At 36.2% G+C, this 21,766-nt stretch overlaps 1 protein-coding gene across 8 annotated transcripts in view; it reads right to left on the reverse strand.

The window, feature by feature from the left end:
• CEP112 (centrosomal protein 112) overlaps nucleotides 1-21,766 on the reverse strand; it is a 410,940-nt gene that overhangs the window by 287,576 nt on the left and 101,598 nt on the right. For all 8 annotated transcript variants that reach the window (XM_059147621.1, XM_059147617.1, XM_059147619.1 and 5 more), the window contains 5 exons: nucleotides 16,624-16,778; nucleotides 15,961-16,090; nucleotides 15,056-15,148; nucleotides 14,278-14,337; nucleotides 6,213-6,292 (listed from right to left, as the gene is read on the reverse strand). In XM_059147621.1, the coding sequence (XP_059003604.1) occupies nucleotides 6,213-6,292; nucleotides 14,278-14,337; nucleotides 15,056-15,148; nucleotides 15,961-16,090; nucleotides 16,624-16,778 (518 nt within the window). The remainder of the gene's footprint in view (nucleotides 1-6,212; nucleotides 6,293-14,277; nucleotides 14,338-15,055; nucleotides 15,149-15,960; nucleotides 16,091-16,623; nucleotides 16,779-21,766) is intronic.

Raw genomic sequence — 21,766 nt, forward strand, 5'->3', positions numbered from 1 at the left:
ACAAAAATTCTCACCTATAAAAAAACGTATTCTCACCTAGCCTTTTATTATATGAAATACAAGAAAGTTTTCTTTTTTCCCCAATCAAAACCCCAAATAATTAGACTTCGGATTTCCAGAGGCTATCCGGATTTATCGCCTGCTCTAGCCCATGTTGACAAAGAGATTTAGGTCACGTTGAAAGGGTGTTGAGACTGTGAGGAACTGTGGGACACATGTATTTTAGGACATGTAAAATATACATGAATTCTTTTTAAGTACCTTATTCTTGCCAAGCAGAGCCCCCCATTATTAATACCGCACAATTCTTCCTTCTAAAATCTGTATTGGTTTCTTTTATCTTTTACTCTTAAGCTACAAACATAACATACATTCTTCGTATTGGAATAGAGAGGAACAGAGAGGAAAAAGGGAACGTCACTCCTACTCTAGCACCAAACACGGTCACTTATATCTATTTCCAGGCCGTTTTCAGCGCATCTGCAGGAGCATCCCCGTGCACGCGCATGTGCACACACCACACACACAATCTGCTTTCTCAATGTATCCTTCCAACAAAGTTGAAACATCAGAGAGTTAAATAACCAAGAAGCAACATATTAGGGCTACATTAGCTTAGATCTCCACAAAATGCTGAAATAAATCTCAGTATGAGAAGTTCAACTTTTACTAAAGGTCAAAATAAGAAGTGGTCCGTTAACATTGACCCCAAAATAATTGTCAAAGATCTTGTCCCTTATTACTTATTCCTTTTGGTCCGAAAAAAATCAATTATGATAATTTCCTTCTAAAATCTGGTGCTGTAAGGGATCTTTTGGGGTGATGGAAATGTTCTAAAATTGAACCATGGTGATACTGTAAATTTACTAAAAAAGCACTGAACTGTATGCTTAAAATGAGTAAATATTAGGGTGTGATAATTATACCTCAATAAAGCTGCTTGTTTAAAAAAAAAAATGATGCCAGAGAAAGATTACTTCTTTGGAAGAACTTGTTTGCATTCTTTGATAAGGCAATGAGAAACAAAATATTAAGAGCTCATATACCTATGGAACAGACACTGTTCTAAATGCTTATACTAACTTGTCCAAGCCTCTCAACAATTTTAGGAGGAAGATCTTATTACTGTCCTTATTTTACAGATGTAAAGACTGCATCGCACAGAAGTTAAGCACCACATCCAAGGTCACACATCTAGTAAGCTGAGCAGGAATTCGGATCTGTGACACCTGGGTCCAGAGTCCATGCTCTTAACCTATGCTAATGCCTCCCAAAACCATATCAAAGAGCTTAGGCCAGGGCAAATTTAGAATTTAAATACAGAAATAATTTTATTTCTGGTACAATAATATGTCCCTCTCTACATGACTATGTTATATTTTAATTTTATGTTAATATTTGTTTATATTATAAAAGTCATTTCAGTCTGTTTTAAAAATAGATTTTTACTTTTCTTATAATTCATTCACTCTAGGTATTATAAATCCATTATATACCATTATTATAAATATATGAACTATTTACTTGCTGAAAGAAACTCTACTAGAAGTTACTACTATTTCTCCAGAAGAAAACAATACTGACTTAGATTCTGCATACACGCAGAGAAAAACATCACACAAAGGATGAATGTGACACAGTCTGAAAATCTGAGTTGACAGAAACTGGTCAAGCAAAGCCGACTGAGCAGCAAAGACACTTAGGAGGTGCTCAGGCAACTGCACTTCCAAAGGATATCATGGGCAGAGGTGGTTAAGCAGACTGATGCTGGGTTTCCTATAAATTACCAACCTGAACTCCTGAAATCATGCCTGAAACACTTATTTTTCCTTTCAATACAAAATTTCTACTTCTACAAACAGTGCAGCAATCCCAACAATAGTTTAATGGAAGGCAAAAGAACTATTTTATACTAAGTTAGTAAAATGAAATCAACAATATCTGATGTTATCAACTAAAGCAGGAAAAACACATCTAACTTCCAGAACACCACCCAGTGGTCTGTGTGGACAGTGCCCTCCATCTTGGGGGCACTAATACCTAGTGAGCCATACTACGGTACTAACAAATAGTGTATTATGCAACACAAAGCCTGCACAGCTATGCACAGTGGCCACAGCCGAGCCCTTGCTTGCTCTGTCCCGTACTGTGTACTCAATGCCAACAAAGATCCTAGGAGAAAATAGGTGTTGGGAGGAATTCATAAACATATTTGATTAAAATCAGATATAAGGCACTGGATGGCTACAGGAGAAGTATACATAAAGCAAGTGATGCCCCAAAGAGTTTTGCATTCTTCATACAGAATCACATGGTTTGTACAAAAGTGCAGGGATATAAAATCCATACCTCATTCTGTGTGAAACGTCAAACCTAGAACATACAACTTCCTACGTATTTCAATTTTCACATTACATACCTTAATAGTCAAAATACTAAGCACACATGTTTAATACAGAAGAACCAACTTGTGCTATTTAAGTAACACAAATTTATTATGACTAATGTCTCTCAAAAAAAGAGCTGTAGAATGGCAGAAAAAAAGACCTTAACAAATGGGAAGGCCTCTCATCTTCTTACATAAAAAGACAACACTAAAAGGTATCAATTCTTCCTTTGTTGAACTATACATGCTCAGTAGTATTAACAAAAAGCCTAATTTTTTTAACTAGACAGATAATTATAAAAACCAGAAAGCCCATGTATGTGTATATATACATATGTACACATATATACATGCTACACACACAAATACACATATATGTATATGTTATACACACATGTATATATTATATGTTATACACACATGTATATATACATGCTATACATGCATATATGGGTATATATACATATATACATGCATATATATGTATATATATGCATGTGTGTGTGTGTGTGTGTGTAGCATGAGGGTAGAAATAGTTGTAATATTTATAATTTGACAATGCAAAAAATAGTTAAAATGGATCAGAATAAATCTGTTTCAAGGCAGTTTTATATTTTACTGCAAAAGAAGAATTTGAAAGGTATCAATTAAAAAGATGACTTTGGAATGTTTCATTAAATACTTTAAAATAGACAATGTACAGGGGCACCTGGTTCAGCTGGTGACATGCCCAGCTCTTGGCTTTGGCTCAGGTCGTGATCTCAGGCTTGTGAGATCAATCCCTGTGTCAGTCTCCATGCTTAGTGCAGACTCTGCTTGAGATTCTCGCTCTCCCTCTCCTTCTGCCCATCCCCCACTTAAGCATATATATGTATGTGTGTGTGTGTGTATGCACATATGCCCTCTCTCTAAAATAAAAAATAAAATCTTAAAAGACAATGTATATAATAATCTCAGGACAATACTTCATTATTTTTATAGCACCAAAAACTTAAATATCAAATTTGTTAAATACGTGAATATTGAAAAAGAAATAAACCAAATCTATACTGTTTACCCCTATTGTCCATAGATTTTAACTTCTCAAAAAACAAAAACAAAAACAAAAACTTATTCAGTGTTAGTTCTTCAAAGAGTTATACTGAATTACCTTATTATATGTGGTTATTTTCCATTCATTAGTCTACCAAGCTGCCCACATATTTCAATTACTTATCTTTGAAGAACAAAAAATGAACACATACAAATCATACCATTGATAGTTTCAGACAGCTTTCAGTTATTGGAGGTTATTAAAATTATTTGCTAGGATAAAAATAAAGTAGGAAGCAAAAACACTTGGGATGTGTGTAGAATAAAAACTCTAAGTAGTACAATGATATCAAACTAGTTTTATTTCTGAAGAACAGTAACAATAGACAAATGAGCTTTAAGGAGTTAGCGTTTACAGCGAATGCCGACCTCAAATCAGGGCTCCTGTTAAGAAACAAGAGGCTCTCAGGTATCAGCTTGACCCCTTAACTGAAGATTGAGTTGAATATATTTATCATGTGTTCACACGTGTATGAATTCCTACGTATGAACTCCTGTATTCCTGTTCTCTGCTGTCCTCTACCATACACTCAACACGTTTATCCTTATTAAGGATAAACCCTTAATAAGCGGACGAAAGGAGGGTTACATGAATGAATGCCACTACATTCTAAAGTGAGACTTTCCATTTTGTACGTATTAATTACAGAAAAGGTTTTGCTAATAATTAAGGCAAATTTCTATACCATATAGCTGTTTCTTAGAAAACATGGACTTGGCTTTGGACCCACTGGGTCTAACATGATTCTTAGATTCAAAAGCAGTAGCAGTCACCCTCTACCCTCCAGACTGTTTTCCTCTGGGACTGCAGCCAGCTCGTGCTGTTCACTCTAAAGTTCAGGGCACACAAGAACTTCCTCTGCTTCTCTCAGGCCCAGCTGCTCTTGCTACCCCAGGGGCTATCCTGTGAGGATCATACAGACTTTTAGTTGAAATGAAAACATTACCTACACAGGGAATGGGAGAAAAAGGCCTACGGGGGAATTTTAGTAAATAGCCTTTCAATCCCAAGTAAAATTTGGTATTTTGGTAAGGATCCTTAAAGCTTTAATGAGTGTTATGTGGCCCAGGGAATGCTAATGTTGTATACAGAAAACCAAGAGGCCTAAGGGTTCTTTCAAAATGTATCAGTGAACAATAAAAGATACTATACTGTTTTACACATAAACTCCCAATATCCCAATGAAAAAATCTTTCTGAATTTCCAATTGCACTTACTGTCAACAACTTGAGTATTTGGTCTCGCAAATGCCTAACGTGGACTATACCAAATCATTAAGAATAGCATTCTGTCTTGAGCTGTATCTCTACACCTTCTACTTATTTTAGCATCATACCACAATCTATAGACACTTTAAGTACCAAACACTATTTGTTGGTGTACTGTTATTTAAAGGGGTTATCACTTCCATTAGGGGTATAAAATGCGAATCAATAAACCAATGGAAAAAGTATAAAGAAATTTAAAAAGAACAGAGACAAAGTAGAACAAAAGAGAAATGAGAAGTACTACAAATTGGATAGATGAACAAAGTTATTAATCAACATTGTAAGGAGGAAAAATGAATGAAGAATAAAGGGAGGGCATCCCTTCATGAAGGAAGCAAGAACACTCTCATTTGATCACTCACCAAATTAGAGTATAAAATACACTTATTAATCTTTAATGAATATTATGGTTCTCATCTGACTTTATCTAATTCATACATGGTGATGTGAACAAATAAGCACTAAGTCCTTGTGCAGATAAAAATTGATATTCATAATGTCTTAGTACATAAATTATTGTTAAGATGTCCTATACGATAACTCAGCTAATACATTTTCTTAACAAGCAAAACAAGGGAGAAGAAATGATTACATCATCTGCCAGGCAGAATCTGATACTAAGTTTGCTTGGTTCTGGGTGTTCTTTTTGGCCTTTCTGCAAGTTATTCTTGTTTGAAGGTTTGAGGGAGAAAGAAAAATCAAATTAGCTAACTCTCTGGGATGGGGGTAGCTAGATATAACACTCAAGTTAGCTTCCCTTCTTAAATCACTTTTTTGAGTCAGGTACCCTGTTCTTATCACTCTGTAATATAATTGCCAAAGTTTCTGAAAATCTTTCCAACCGATTCAAAGGTCCTCTGGGAAGAGACTATGCATTGCCTGACGCGTGGTGGAAACTCAGTATTTATTGACTAAATCGATGTTTTTCAGCTAAAAACTGAATGATAAAACCTACTGATAAGTAGGACCTAATCAACCTAGTAAATGAATGGAGAAGATAAAATCTGACACTTTAATGTGTATATTTAAGTGTTATATCATGAGACAAAATCTTTTCCAAACAATGCCTATGTAATAGTCATTTTCAAATATAACTGGAATATTTCATTACCAAAATTTCTCAAAAAAAATATACAGAAGAATTTCTAAATGTCCTAAGACCTAAATCTTGGTTTTTTTCTTTTTTTAATCTGCTTTCATTTAAGAGGAAGAAAGCATCTAAAACCACTAAGTTCTATTTTCTTACATTCCTATCACTTAAAAACAGATGAACTGATTTTTTCCTTTGAAAAAAAAAATATGTGCTGGCTAGCAATAAAATTCAGAAAATGGAGATTCATGGTGGAAAACCAAACTAAACCACAGCAAGGCTCTTAGAAAAATATGTTTAATTCTAGTTACTTAATGTGGCTCACCGTCTAGAACAAGAGCATTTTTTAATTAAATACACTACAGTTTTACTCACTTCAGTGCCTCCTCAAATTTATGGATTTTCTTTTGAGCATCTTCTTTCTCTTTATCACGTTCACTCTGCAGGTCATGAATCTGCCACGACAACAACATGCAAAAGTTACCAGAAGACAAGCACTCAGAGGAGAAATGCAAAAATCGAACAGTCATTTTCAATCTATTTTTTTTTAACATTGTGAACTTTTTTTTTTAATTAACATATAATGTATTATTAGCCCCACAGGTACAGGTCTATGAATCGCCAGGTTTACACACTTCACAGAACTCATTCAATATATTTTTAATGTAAAATTAGATTTAGATATTTCAAGACAGAGACTTGGTTAACCATAACCATTTACCACCCAACGATGTCAATACTATACTTCAGTACCAGTTGCCGGGCCGAAGTTAGTAATTGTTTGAGGCTACCTGTACGTGGATTTCCTGTAAAATAAGCTGTGTGTAAGAAATTCAAAAGGAGCAGTCACTTGTGAATTTTCCTGAACTTACACAGTAGCCAAAGGAAAGGAATCTCACGAGATTCGGGAGAATACAGTAAATCATGTGTCTGTATTCCACAAACATACACAGGTTTCTCTTCCACTGCCGGCAGTGATTTGGAAACCCATTCACTGAGTTGGGGAGGCAGTCCCCCCACCATGAATATCTCTTCCCTAAATGTAGCATCCTTGGAGTCGGTGGGATGGCAGCATGAATAATGAGGGCTAAAGGAAGCTTCCTCCTCACAGAAAGCTCTTCACTGCAAATACAGAGAAGCATATCTAACCTGGATAACATATGGATCTGCAGGGAAAGGAGACGGAAAGGGAGCAGTGAAAGGGCAGCCGTGCTTCCACAAACAAGACAACGGAGGGGACGGAGCTATGCTGGTGGGTGAGAAAATGCAAGTCACTTAGTGGGGGGAGGACACCAGCGGGCCACCCGCTGGCAACCTAGGTGAGAGTGACAGCATCAAGGTCAGGGGGATGGGAGAGGATGACAAGCATACAACCAACAATGCGCGCACACACACACACACACACACACACACGCATTCACAAACCTTTCCAAACACTGACCCAGCGCTAGCCCAAAATGCCTGCACTTGGCTATTTATATTAGTCTGGATGGAGACGTCTCCAATTCAAAAATCTTATGACCTTTTCCATTGATGATTTTCTTGTGTTTTTCTCCATTGCTGGTTTAGTAAAATAAATACATAAATAAAATCAACTGTTTGTAGGCTGAAAGGGGAGAGAGAGGAGAAAGAAATCTTCCATTCTTCCATGAGTTTGTTCATGTTCTCATATTCCATGAGAATATCAAAAAGCTTCTACTGGCTGCTATGAGACCAAGAGGTGAGAAAAAAACTGGAGAGAGGAACATATAGGGTGGTGGCAAGGGTAGGACCTCAGGAAAATAAAGACAGGGGACCCCTTTCCCCTATATCTTAAATGGTAAAAGTAAAATACCTCATAAATATCCACCTTATTAAAAAAAGAAAGAGCAACTAACCTGCTTTACCAATTTCTGCCACGATATTTATTTTACTTCACATGAGAAAAAAAAAAGTAAATTGTCCAGAATTTTACCAGGTCCTATACTGAAATTATTGTCTTACTTATATTGGATCCCTGGTATGTATTATAGACTTGGCACACAGTAGGCAAGCTAAATTGGAGTAGATGCATTAATAAAGCATCAGAAGCACCACCCCAACGCTGATCTGGTCTCTTTCATGTACAGAATCAAAGAAATTAAAGCCCAAAATTAAACTCAGAGATGACCCAATATGGGTATTTTGGAAACATGTTTGTTAGTTTTCAGTTTGGTTTCTTTTTAAAGTTTTATTTATCTGAGGGGTGGGAAATGCAGGGGGAGAGGGAGAAGCGGACTCCCCACTGAGCAGGGAGCCTGATGAGGGGCTTGATCCTGGGACTCTGAGAGCATGACTTGAATCAAAGGCAGACACCCAACCAGCCGAGCCACCGAGGCGCCAGCTCACAATTATTTTTAACCCATACCTCTCTAACCGTCAATGAGCAAAAATGCAACCTGTATCTGATTTTTTTAAATAACTGCTTAGCACATTGACCTCTTCTCCTATCCATTTTTTTCTTTTCAATAATCTCATTGATTTGATCCAGATGGCCGTTTTCACATTTTTAAACTATGCATCCCTTCTCTAAAGAAATTTTTACAACAGCTGCACTACTTTATATCATGTACACAATACATTTAAATTAAACTCTATTTTAGTTCACTGTAGCATCCAACACTACTTCTATTTTATTCTTGAGTATTTTGTTTTGTTTTGTTTTGATATGATCTTTTGCTTATCCTTAGGTGGATGAAAGTTCACCACCTAGTAATCTTATTTTCAAAAAGTATCTTGGTGATCTAACTCTGAGGCTTTACACATCTAAGAAGGCCAGCTGTTGCCTTCACACATGAAGGAAAAGTTGTTACTGAGTCATAACATTTTGGCCTAACAACGGAGCATATGTCACTCTACTGTCTTCAGACGTTGAGACTTGCCACCAAGGAGGCTCAACTGACCTGACTTTTGCCTCTTCTTACCCCAGCCCGGATGCTTACAAAACCACTCCCTGTACAGAGGACCAAATGTTACCAAATCTCTTCAGTGGATTTTACCTGATAAAGGGTGACTCTTCTCAATCTGTATAAACAGACCTTCAAGAAAGTTCTCTCCTACCTTCCCTTCATGCTAATTGATTCTGAACCCCCTTCAGGAATATTGATTATTGTCTACTGGTTTTCTGTTTTCTGCTTACGTTATCTATTCTCTGCCCGTCCTTTGCAGGCTGCGGGATAAAGGTCTGTCCTTCAGATCCCTGACGGGGCGCTCCACAGCACCGTCTCCACCTTCCCCAGCTCCCACGGGGATGTCCCCTCTGCTGCCGTGTTTTCACATTCTCCACATCCTTCCCACGACAATTACCTCTACCTTCACCCCATTCTTTTCTTTATGATGTTTGCTCCCCTTTCCTACATACCATGTCTTCCAGTACTTTTGATGCTCTCTTCTGGAGTAATACCTTTCATAAGACGCTCCTTTCTTGGAGTCTTCTGTAAAATACTTTCCTTCCTTTGCTCTGCACTGTTTTGCCATAGACCCCATCATGCCTCTGTTCTCCAACTCATCTGTAAATGGCATATTATCCATTTGGATTTGGTGCTTGAGCAAAAAGGCAGGGGGCAGAACCGTGCTTCCATTACATGTCAGCTAGTGTGGCCTCCTCCTCAGGGCTGCAGTGCCAGTCCGGGTCCCAGGAAGCTCCCAGGATGGTGGACCGGGGATCTCCACGAGGAGGGGTTTCTTTGCACACCTCACAGCTCACTTCTGCAGGACTCCGAAGCCACAGGCCACCTGGAGAACTCACAAGGAGCCGCTGGCGGAGTTAGATCCGTCACCAATATTTTCCATACTGGCACTGAACCTCCCATGCATGGCACGACCAGGGATTTCCCCTCTGTTTCTTTTTCTCTGGGACTCAGAACTCTCTGCGTGAAAGCATAACTGAGGTTTAGCTCTTCCCATTAAAACTTCAAAAAATTACCCATCTTTGAGAAAAATCTATCTGAAATTACATGGTGATTATGGGCGTGAGCTCTGCAGTCAAACTGCATGGGTTTTGACCCTTCTTCTCTGCCACTTACTTAACATTGTGCCTCAGCTGTGGCCCCTGAAAAAACAGGGGTAACAGTAACTAGATCTTAAAAATTGTGACGGGTTAATAAGTTCCTCCATGGGAAATAAGTAATTGTGATAAGTTAATAAATTACTCCATGTAAAGCTCTTAGAACAATATTAGGAACATAATAAATGCCCCACAAATGTTAAAAATTATTATCATTACCTTCTCAGATTGAATATTCTAGACCTAAACATTTTCTTGAAAACTCAAGGTCGTTGTGAAGACCGAAGTCCCCGGGGTGGCACAATACAGTACATCCCCCAGGCCGCCCTTTCCGAGGAGGCCCCTGCATCACTATGAATTGGCGCTCTTGTAAAAGTGCTTTTTATCACTCTCTTCAATCTTAACCTCTGTCAGGTTTGCAGCTGTGACTTCTTGATGCTGGTCAATGAGCTAACACAAGCACCTTGATCTGATTTATTGCCTCTAAAAGCACTGGAACCATTTCTGAAGCAGGAATGGGACTCTCTGAGGGGGACAAGGAGAGGCTTCCCTCTGAGGTAAACATACCTGTGTCGATGCAAAGACTTTTGAGCCAAGAGGTCCTTAAAGTGAGACACTGCTTCTTTCTCATTTATTTCTACATCCCCAGCACCCAGCACAATACCAGGCCCACACACAAAAATTTTTTTGTCCTTAATTGAACCTATATGTATTGTGTGGTTAAGGGCCTTTAGGGATTTTATTTTTAGTTTTTACCTATATTCCAGATAGTTGTGGTGATGAAGATAATGCTCCGTCAACCCTTGCTTTTTAATGTATGCAAGGCAGTGGAGAAGAATCCAAACCAATTTGTAATCCTTTCCCTACTCTGTATGGTTAATACCAAAAATGAATCTTAATAACTTAAATAATGAAAACACAAACCGGAGAGTCAAAGACACAGCATATATTCCCCAACGTGAGAGTTTGTTGTAAATAATTGATTGCACTAGACATAAACACAATTACTGAACATTTACTAAATGTAGGGAAATGTATGTAAAATGTATGTAAACATATGTAAAATATTATGAATATTTTCCCTGGCAACCCAAGAACTGAAGTAATCGAGAGAGGAGCACTTGTATAAACAAGAACGAGATTCTGCTCTGCACAAGGACACGGACACAGGGTGCCAGCCACGCTGGCGTGGGAAGGGGCGGTGAACTGCTGCACACCCACACGTCCACTGTCCGGCTAACTCTGCCCCAGCTCCAAGTCTCCCCACGGGAGGCACATGGGCCCGGGCTGCATGACTTCTTTGTATAAGTCGCTGCATTGTGCAATTTCATTGTTTAAAACTTGACTCAAGGCACATTGCCCTCTTAAAGAAAATCATGCCTCTGGTAGTTGTAAAATACTACATAATATATTATGTGTAAAGCTGTGAACACTTTAAATTATTTAAATTTATAATTAAAAGAATTATAAGTGAATGCAAAATACTGGAATACTACTTTTGATGGTTTTGAACTCCAGCAGATTTTCTATCTCATCTGTTACATGGTTACAACAGAAAAATTTTAAGCAGGTATTCGAATTCTAGCACGTTTTAGAATATACATGCTTAACATCTGTCTCCCGAACTTCTTTTGGGTAAACAGCACCACCTTTCACTCTTTGGTGACTGTGGAAAACAATCAATAGGTTATTTGTAGGAGGCAGGTGTTTCCTTGCTAGTAAAATCATTTAGCCTAACCATTTCCTGATTTAACAGATTAGGACACTTCATCAAACAATGACATTTAGTTTTACTACCTATTATTTGTTTGATGTTCAAAGATCTTAAGAGCAGGCAATAGCCACTAGAGATCAATAAAAACCATTAGATAATGTGTGTGTGCCTAAATTAGGGACAGCATTTGATGCTAGCTGTTTCTCTTACCTCAAAGACAAGTTAGGATCTCTCATGCTGCTTTCTTATTGGCGTGAGGAAATAATGTCACTCAGATGGCATTTCCTCCTCCCGAAAAGATATTCAGAACTAAGTTGTCTACCAAGAGTTACTGAGTGTACACACCTGTAACACTGGCCAACAAACAAAAAACCTATACAACCCATTTAGCTACTGACTTCCACAGTCCAGGACCATGTCAGATTTATGCCAGCTCTTTGCGCAATCAGAAAGGATATTCCCTGAGGGGGGTACGAGACATCCAATCTTCAAGGACTGAGATCACAGCGGGTTTAATAAAGAAAGAAGAACAGATGTCAATGTAAAAGGGGGAGACTGTGGAATTAACTGTAAAACAAAAAGTGACCTGCTGAGCAGCATTCTTCCAGTATAAACAATGTTAGAACATATGCAACGGCAACAACTGAGCTTATTTTTCTTTTTAGGATGGCTATTATTTTAAACACTTCTTATTTACATTGAAAACAAGTAACACGCTTTAACTAGTTACATTATTAAAAAGCTATGGCCAACTGACACTTTGTGGAAAGGGAAAAGCTGTCCTTAGGATGCTTAACAAAAAGAATTTCAGTCTACTCCCTAAGCGAAACAGAACGGGCATGGGTGGAAGGCTACTGCATAGGGACCAGCTGAGCTCTAACCTTCTGTTTCTCGGGTGTGTCTGCCAGGCAAAGGGGCTAATCCAGAAAACTTAGTGTCCTTTGTGGCTAACCAGCCAAGCAAAGACAGCGGTAGAAGAAAGATTGTCTCTCCAGCTCCATCCCTGTATCAAATAGTCCTCAGTAGGACTGACAGAAGTTTGGGAAACACATTCTTTTACAATTAGTCAGTGCATGCCTTTCTCTTTGCTACCAACCCCTCTCCCTATCTCACAGGTACCCACATATCATCTGAGGAAGAAGGGTGACCACAGAGTTTAGTGGAGCAGGGGGCCAAGAAGGTGTTCCTTAATGAACAGGAAGCCAGACATCTGCCCAAAGAATGAACAACGGACTAACAAGGACACCCAGAGGACGCCTTATACAGCGGAGGTAAGGCTTATGATAACGTATGGTCGTCTTTTACCAAGTCAAATATTTATGAAGCTGCATGGCTCAAGAGTAAAAACTAAAAAAAAATAAATAAATAAATAAAAAATCTTTATTCCAATGAAAGCAGTATTTATCTCTCTTGTTCAGATGTCATTTTGTAGACATGAAATGTATTTAAGACCTTGCACTGAGACTGTATAAAACATCAGCAAAATAAAACCAAAATAACTTAAGCAATTAGAAAATTATAATTTGAAAGGGCATGTATTCAGGTCAATACATGTCGGTTGAAATACTCACTTTTCCAAATGACAGAAACATTCTTCCTAGACATTAAACTCCTGTAAGGCAGAATCTATGTTAATTCATCCTTAACCCACCCCTCCCTCTAACAAGGAAAAGCATTTAATGAATATCTGCTGAGTGACCATATGGATAAGTAAGATGAGATATACAAAGCGTTCTAAGCTACATGGTGCATGGGTGGCTCAGCAGGTTAAGCAACTGAGTTTTGGTTTCAGACCAGGTCATGAGCCAGCCAGGAGTTGGGCTCCACACTTAGCAGAGTCGGCTTAGGACTCTCTTCCCTTCTCTCTCTGCCCCTCCCTCTTTCTCTCTAAAACAAATAAATAAAAAAAAATCTTTAAAAAAATATATTGTGCTATATAACCTATTTTAATTTGTATGTATTTAATTATTGAAGGGTTAATGTTTTACTCACTTTTCAATAGGTGAGTATTTTACAAATGTATTAATTTAGTTAATATTACAACAGTAAATAATTACAAAAACAACAATAAAATCTTTGCCATTTCAACTATTCTTTTACTTTCCATGTCATACAGGAAACAAATTCAAAATTGAAGGATAAAAGTCACAAAACCATAGAACTCTAGGTTTTATCACCAGGTGTTAAATTCTGTCAATAAACCCCCAGTTATTACCGATAACATGGATGAGCACATGCAGAATTATTCACTGTTGTAAATGACAAATACATTTCCAAGTAGTAGACAATTCTTTAACTGTTTTATATTCTTTGGTTAAATATTTAGCATTACTATACATACGATACAACAGAATACAAATAGCTCCCATCAGTTGTACCATACTTCTAAACGGGTAGAAAAAATATATAATTTCAAAGTCTTATTATAAGAGGTTAACACCATAATACTCTACACACATGAAATACACAAGGGGTATTTTTACATTGATACAATTCATAAACTAAAGAAGCTGTTTATAAACATGAAAATGTATATAAACATGAAAAATGAAGCAAAATTTGATACTGGCTAGCTGAAATAAACTTAAGAAACCAATTGATCCTTTAAGGGCTAGAATGCATGGCTTCATAGAAACTAGCCCTCATTCTTAAGCCTCATGGGCCATCTTAAATGTCTTACAGTGTCACACAAAACATATTACCTTTTTTTCATAGGTGTGTTTTAAATGACTTTTCTCCATTTGAAATTTATTTTCTTGATCCTGTGAATAATAAATATTTTTATTACACTTAAAGTTGCTACTAGAGTCAACGCAATTTGCAATCTAAGGAAATAAATCAATCTACTTGATGACAAATTTTATTTAAGTTTTGCATATTATTACAAGAGCCCTACCTGTCCAATCTTCTAAACTACAAACAGAAATGTGAGTAGCTATGTGTGAGGGCAGAATAGAAAACTTTAGTTATCTGAGGATGCTCCTATCTCAAAAGAGACTTCTTTACAATGGAAGAGAACCTTTTTGGCCCTTAGGATTAGGAGATTACTTAAAGGTAATCAATTGACTCAATACAGAAATAATACATTTGAAATTATATCGTATATTAGTCTTCAGCAATTCTTGACCATGAGGCAAAAGGAAGGATCTAGAAAATGTGAAGGAGAAAGAGGAAGTTTGAAGACTAGTAGAGAGTAATTTAAAGGGAGGAAATTATTCTAAAATAATAATGTATTTAAACAAAGTTGGTTTTTTTAATGAATCAAAAAATATTCAATAAAATTATTCTTTAGTCTCTATATCCCATTAGCATCTACTTTTGTTAAAATAAATAAGATGAAAAATGATACAATGCAACAAAAGAAAAAATGGCTCCCTGTATGTCTGAGGATTTTACTTAATTGACTCTTATTTATACATATAATCAAGAAAAGGAAAGGTGAGTTTTAGCCACTGCTCTTTATAAAAATACAGGACTCACCCTTAGTTGTTGCTTTCTTTGAAGTTCTGATTCCTGGAGCTGCTGTTTTAATTGACAGATGTTCTCTTCTAGTTCTTTAATCATACCAGATGCCTACAAGAATTTTAAGAATAATGAAAAACAGTACCATCCTAGAACTTCTGGGTGAAAATATTTACTTTTCCCCCTGACTGAAGGTTTAATCAGAATTGAAATCATCTATAAATCTGAATGAAAAATATTTTTTTAAAAGTTTAAAAACTAATCTTTTAAAGTCAAAATATAAACTAAATTCTACACAGTACTTAGAGTTACCAAAATGTAATGCTGACGTAAAGACAATGGGCTTATAGAAAACCTTTTAAATCTTAATTTTCAAAGTAAATCTACTGGAATACTTAAGTGATGAAATAGCAAGTAATTGACTACCTTAGAATTAGAGCTACAGGATTCTCTTTGTGGAAAGTTTCAGTATCAGACACAAAAGTGTGTGGATGCCAGTGAGTGTGCCTATGGACTCCTTTATGAATGTGTACGTGATACTAGGAAAGCTAAAGAATGACCCAGATTTCAAATAGTAACAGGGTATATACTTACTCTATAAGATGCATTATTGACACAACTGAGCATTTCTACTTGAATTTTTATGTTTACTCCTTTAAAAAAAGTTGGTACTTAAAAGGGTTAACTTATAGCAGAATTTAGTTTATTAAATATTTTTATTATGCTCTGTATTAGAGATTCCGCATTTTCAGTATTTTAAATACCAATAAAAATTATTAAATTTTCAATTTTATCAAGAATTAAGCAAAAAAGAGACAAATTTCAAATGCCAAATAGTTTGCTTCCACATGGCTACATACGGCTCTTTGCCCAGTAAGATTAAGTAACTACTCTGCATGGCTCTATCTACCCGCACAGAATACCTTAGAAGCTGAAAGAGCATGTTCCTTTTTCAGAAGGCTTATATCAGCATCATGTTTGGTTTGTAATAGTTTCATGTTTTGTTCATAATCGTTTATAAGATGATCTTTTTCTTTATGCAGTATGTTGCGCCTAAAAGCATAAGATAATAAAATATACTTCTAACATTTAGAATCAATACCAAAAATGAAATTTTTTAGTGAACAAAATTCAAATGCATTATCTTTCAATAGATAAGCAAGTATCCACATTTTATTTTATATTTTTTTAAGATTTTATTTATTTGACAGACAGAGATCACAAATAGGCAGAGAAGCAGGCAGAGAGAGAGATGGGTGAAAGCAGGCTCCCCACAGAGCAGGGAGCCCAATGCAGGGTTTGATCCCAGGACCCTGGGACCATGACCTGAGCCTAAGGCAGAGGCTTTAACCCACTGAACCACCAAGGTGCCCCAAGTATCCACATTTTAACCACACACTAACAGTTTAACTTAAATGTTATGCTTCTTCTATTAAATAGGACTTCTAAAATTAACAAATGGCAATATTTAAACCAGAAACTTCTCAAGGTTAAATGCACAGGTGTGATTAATTTTGGTAAATAATTTTTAGTTAAGATCAGTACTTTACAGCCACATCTGATAGATATCTGACTTCAGACAATACCTTGCCTTTACTTCTTGTAATTCATTACATGTTATCTGGTAACATCTTTCAATTTCTAATTTTTCTTGAATTAATTTTTGTTTCTGTAAGTTACTATTCTCTGCTTCTCCAGTCAGCTGCTGGACACGGGACTCCAGTTCCTTGACCACCTGGTTCTGAAAGAATAGGACATTGTTAGGAAAGCCTCTGACTTTATAACACTTCTGTATCATTAAGTAGCCTTTAGAAAATATATACCCTATTACAGATAAGAATATAGAAAATAAATGTATCATAAATCATACTCGTAAAAATTAAATAAACCCTTAACTCAACAAGATCTTAAAAAAAAAAAAAAGCTTTCTCCCATAAGAGTAAGAACATCATGATTATATGCTTTTAGCTATTCATTCAATCATGCATTCATTCAATGAGTAATTACTGAATCTGGTATTATTTCAGGATCTGGAGACAAATAAGTAATTACAAATTACAAACCAGTAAATAAGAGAGACGAAGTTCTTATCATCACAAAAGTTACATTCTCTTTATGCAACTGCTAATAAATATATATTTGGCAATGTTTTTTACTCTTCACTTGAAGCTCTAGAAACTTCTTAAAATCATAAAAATAATGTAATAATATTTTTAATTAACAATTTTTATTTAAAAAATAATATACCTATCACATTAGGGCATAAAATACTTTATTTCATAGTTGCAGTATTAGTAAATGAAATTTCATTTGTTTCATATTTTTATTTACTTACCATTTTATCAAGCACTGCATTTTCCAAAGTTTTCAAAAATATCACATAATTAAATCATTTCCCTATTATATGTTTAACTTATTTTGAATTTTTCATCTTTATAAAACTAGATCAACATGTTTATGACTACATACTTTAAAATTAGGGTAAGCAGGCATTAGCTGAAGGGACAATTGATTTTCATCTTAACAATTACACTTCCAGTAAGTATAAGTAATTAGAAAAGGTTAGGATGATGCTCTAATCAATTAGGATCCTTTTTTAAAAAATACTTTACTTATTTATTTGACAGACAGAGATCACAAGTAGGCAGAGAAGCAGGCAGAGAGAGAGGGGTGGAAGCAGGCTCCCCACCAAGCAGAGAGCCTGACAGGGGGCTCGATCCCAGGACTCTGGGACCATGACCCAAGCCGAAGGCAGAGACCCAACCCACTGAGCCACCCAGGTGCCCCCAATTAGTATCTTTTTATATTCATTCTAAGATAAACATTTAAAATAAAGTTTAAGCATTTAATAATATTACAACCCCAACATTCTTTATTCATTCCATCCTTTCTTCATTGTAATACAAATTTAGGTATATAATTTAAATTTTGGAAGCAACAGATTCTGAATTTGAGAAATGAAAATAATTACACAAAATGTAAAAACATGGTATATAGATACGGTATATAGAAAATACATACAATTCCTAGCTCAGAGTCTGACACATATCAGAGGCTCAGATTTCTTCTCCATGGATCCTATTCACTCTGCCTCATTATTAATGATCCCTCTGCCTTGGGAGTTCCTTTTAGAAGATAGTTCAATTTTCCAATACATATTCTAAATTCTCCTTGTTTCCTAAATATCGATTGACTGGAAGAAACAAAGAAAAGAATACATACTTGGCCTTCCAGTTTTAAATGGCAGAAATAAAAAATTATTTCTATTCCCTTTTCTCTTGGAAATTACACAAAAGAGACAAGATACACTAGAAACAGAAATGAAACTCTGTCTTAATAAACCCTAGGAGAGGAACTTCTATCTCTCCCTATGAAGGAATAGCTTACAGCAGATCACACTTACACCGAGAAAAAGTGAAAAACCCAAAAGACACCAAGAAAAAATAAATTCAAAGGCCTTGGAGAAGTTTCAAGGCAGGTAGGACTTAAGGGGGCCAGAGAAAGAAACCTCAGAGAGCTGAGTCAACACTCCGTAAGCTGCTTTCACCTTTGAGGCATTCCCCAATCTTGGAGAATGAGGACGAGGCAAGGCAGTTAGAGCAGGGGATGGCCTAGGCAGCCAACACTTGAGAAACCAAAATCTCTGAGAGAATGGCTGCACGTAGGAAGGGGCTTCACCCAAACAGTTTTCTCCTCAAGGAATTTCCCAAATTCCTAACATTTACAGGGCAGATGGCTAAGAAACCAAGAGAAAATACTCTGAAATGCAGACTCGTGTTTTCGGCATGTCACTGTACTTAGGAGTAAAAAATTGTAGATTATTATTCAAGGAGGAAGGCCCCAGGTAACATCAGAGACTTTGACCTCAAACTGTGTAGAAGGCCACCTAGGAGTGGAAGTGAATCAGAGGTACAAGGACTGCAACCCAGCCTTGAGTCACCTCGGTCCCTGAATGGATCGAGGGGAGCTGTCTCCACACCAGACACCTCTCCTGGGTCACAGTGGCATCTCTCTGGGGAAGATAACGTGATCCAGAGCATTTACTATCTTTCATACACAACGTCTAGCATTCAGTTAGAAAATACCAGGCCAATCAAAAATTAGAATCAAGAAGGAAAAAAATAAAACAGAAATCAACATGCAGAACGGCCCAGATACTGAAATCTAAAAATCTGTGAGGAATGTTACATGACTCAAAATACAGAGGAAGATCTGCAAAATGAAATGATGATCAAATAGAAATGTAGGACTACTCCAAGAAAGCATGACCCATGGCTGGAGATCTTAGAAAATGTCATCAGAACATAGTTATCCAAACTAAGTGGGATGCAAATAATCTGTTGCTTGGTTCAACAATAACATATACACAAGTTGTGACTAGAGCATCTCTGAACACAATCTGGCATCAAAGAATAAGCAGGAAAGTCTGGGCTAGGTGAAAAATCACACAAAGCCAACTTCACAGGAAGCGAATTATGACTGAGGTCAATTCAGGGAAAGTATGAGAGGACTTACGGCACCTGTAGAATAATAAATGCAACAGAACTCACTCATGTGGCGAGTTGGTCATTTTATCATCACCCTGCATAGTAAGACAGTTATTCATTTTATTATTTTTTTAATTTATCATTGTTTTATTTTTACGATGCATTTTCAAGGCATTTTCCTAACTCTCGTGTTGTCTTACATAAAATAGACCCAGAGTAAGTAAAATAAATTTAAGGGAAAGCAGTTAGATGTATTTTGAAATACCTTAAGGACAACAATATTTAGGCAAAGTAACCTTTTTCAAACTGTATACAAAGAACTGAGAGGATAAAAAAGTAACAGAAACCTCAAAATGGGGTAAAAAATTATTCAGGAAAAAAGATGCTCTTGAATCACTGCCTTGCAGGCTGTGACAGACAGTGTAGAGGAGAATTCTGGGTAGAGAAGATCAGGATAAAGAAACGAACAAGTAACTGTATAGTTAATGACAAACAGATTACCTTGTGTGCCAAGAATACCTTCCCACATCGTGAACTCAAAGGTGGCACCCGGAAGATGAGGTTGCTGTTCTTGAATGGGCATGGCTTATAAGTAGAAGTTATAAAAGGCATTAGATTAGTACCTAAAGTTCTCGATCATGGGTAAATGGGACAAACTGCATTTGTGGGGTATGGAACAAGAGGAGACAGGGAGAGCAACTAGCGGGTTACTAGAAGGGTCTTGGAATGAGGCAACAATGGCCTGAACTCAACTGGTAGCTGTGGAAACAGAAGGGAAGAGAGAAGACCCAAGAACATTTTTGGAGTAGTAAATAGTATGATTAGGTAAAATACCAAGTAAAGAAGATGACAAACAGCAAGAATTCTAAATCTTCCAGGCTCAAAATCTAATATGCCAAGAGAATTATAGGACATTGGGAATTAGAGAAAGCTCAGCAAAGAGTATTATTTTGGTAGGAAATATAAAACAAGATTTTCCAAGTTATTAAGAAATTATAAAATAACCAATGGGCCTTCGGTTATGCTAGAATAAGATATAAGGACTGGAGATACAAATGTTGGAATTTTACACACAAACATTTGAAATGCTATAGGAGATAAAAATTAGAAAGGGTTAGTAACTCAGCAACTATTTACAGTGGCAAAAAGAGTGACATATTTTATCTTATTTCATAAATTTATTGAAATATGACAAAAAGGCATACAAATCTTAGGTACACACTTTAATATCTATTTACAAACTGAAAACACCCATGAGCCACTATAAGATGTAAATTTTACCAGCCATTCTGAAGCCTTGTTTGTCATCCTCTCTGCACAAGCAACCACTATTCTGACTTTCATCACAAAAAAACTAACTTTGGCTTTGTTGAGTTTCCTATAAATGGAATCATAGAGTACTGTTTTGGGTCAGGTTTCATCATGCATATTGTATGTCTGAGAGATTCATCCATGTCATGGGGTATATCCATAATTAAAACTTTTTCATTGCTATATATAGTTCTCCCTTGTGTGAATGTACATAAAATAATTTATCCACTTATTGATGGCTGTTTTCAGTGTCTGGCTATATAAAAATAATATATACATATAATATATACATAATATATATTATATATAAATAATATATTAAATATATTAAAATAAAATAAAATATATTAATATATATATATATATATATAATGTTGCTTATTAACACTTCCATAAATACTTTATGGTACATATATATGCACTGATTTATTTTGGTTACACTTCCTGCAGTGAATTTGCAAATGATTTGAGTCACAATTGATTTGAAACCTATGCCCATGCAAAACTCTGTTAAGTGGGTACTGATAACAGCTCTAGTCATCATTGCCAAAAAGCAACATAAACAAGATATCATTCAATAGATACATGAGTAAAAGTATGGTACATCCAGATAACTCAATGTTATTCAGCAATACAAAGAAATGAGTTTTTAAGCCACGAAAACACATGAAGAATCCTTATTTGTATAATTGTTTAGTGAAAGAAACCAGTCTGAAAGGGATACATCCTGTATGATTCCAATAACATGACATTTTGAAATAGACAAAACTAGGCAAACAGTAAAAAGATCAGTGGTTCCCATGGATTCTGGGGAGAGGGGCAAGGGATGAACAGAGTAAAGCACAGGTGATTTTTTAGAACAGTGAAAATATGTAGGACACTATAATGACGGATACATGAGAAGATCCACTTGTCAAACCACATGGAATTT

The sequence above is a fragment of the Mustela lutreola genome, chromosome 15 (genome assembly GCF_030435805.1).
Source record: "Mustela lutreola isolate mMusLut2 chromosome 15, mMusLut2.pri, whole genome shotgun sequence".
NCBI classification, from domain to species: Eukaryota; Metazoa; Chordata; class Mammalia; order Carnivora; family Mustelidae; genus Mustela; species Mustela lutreola.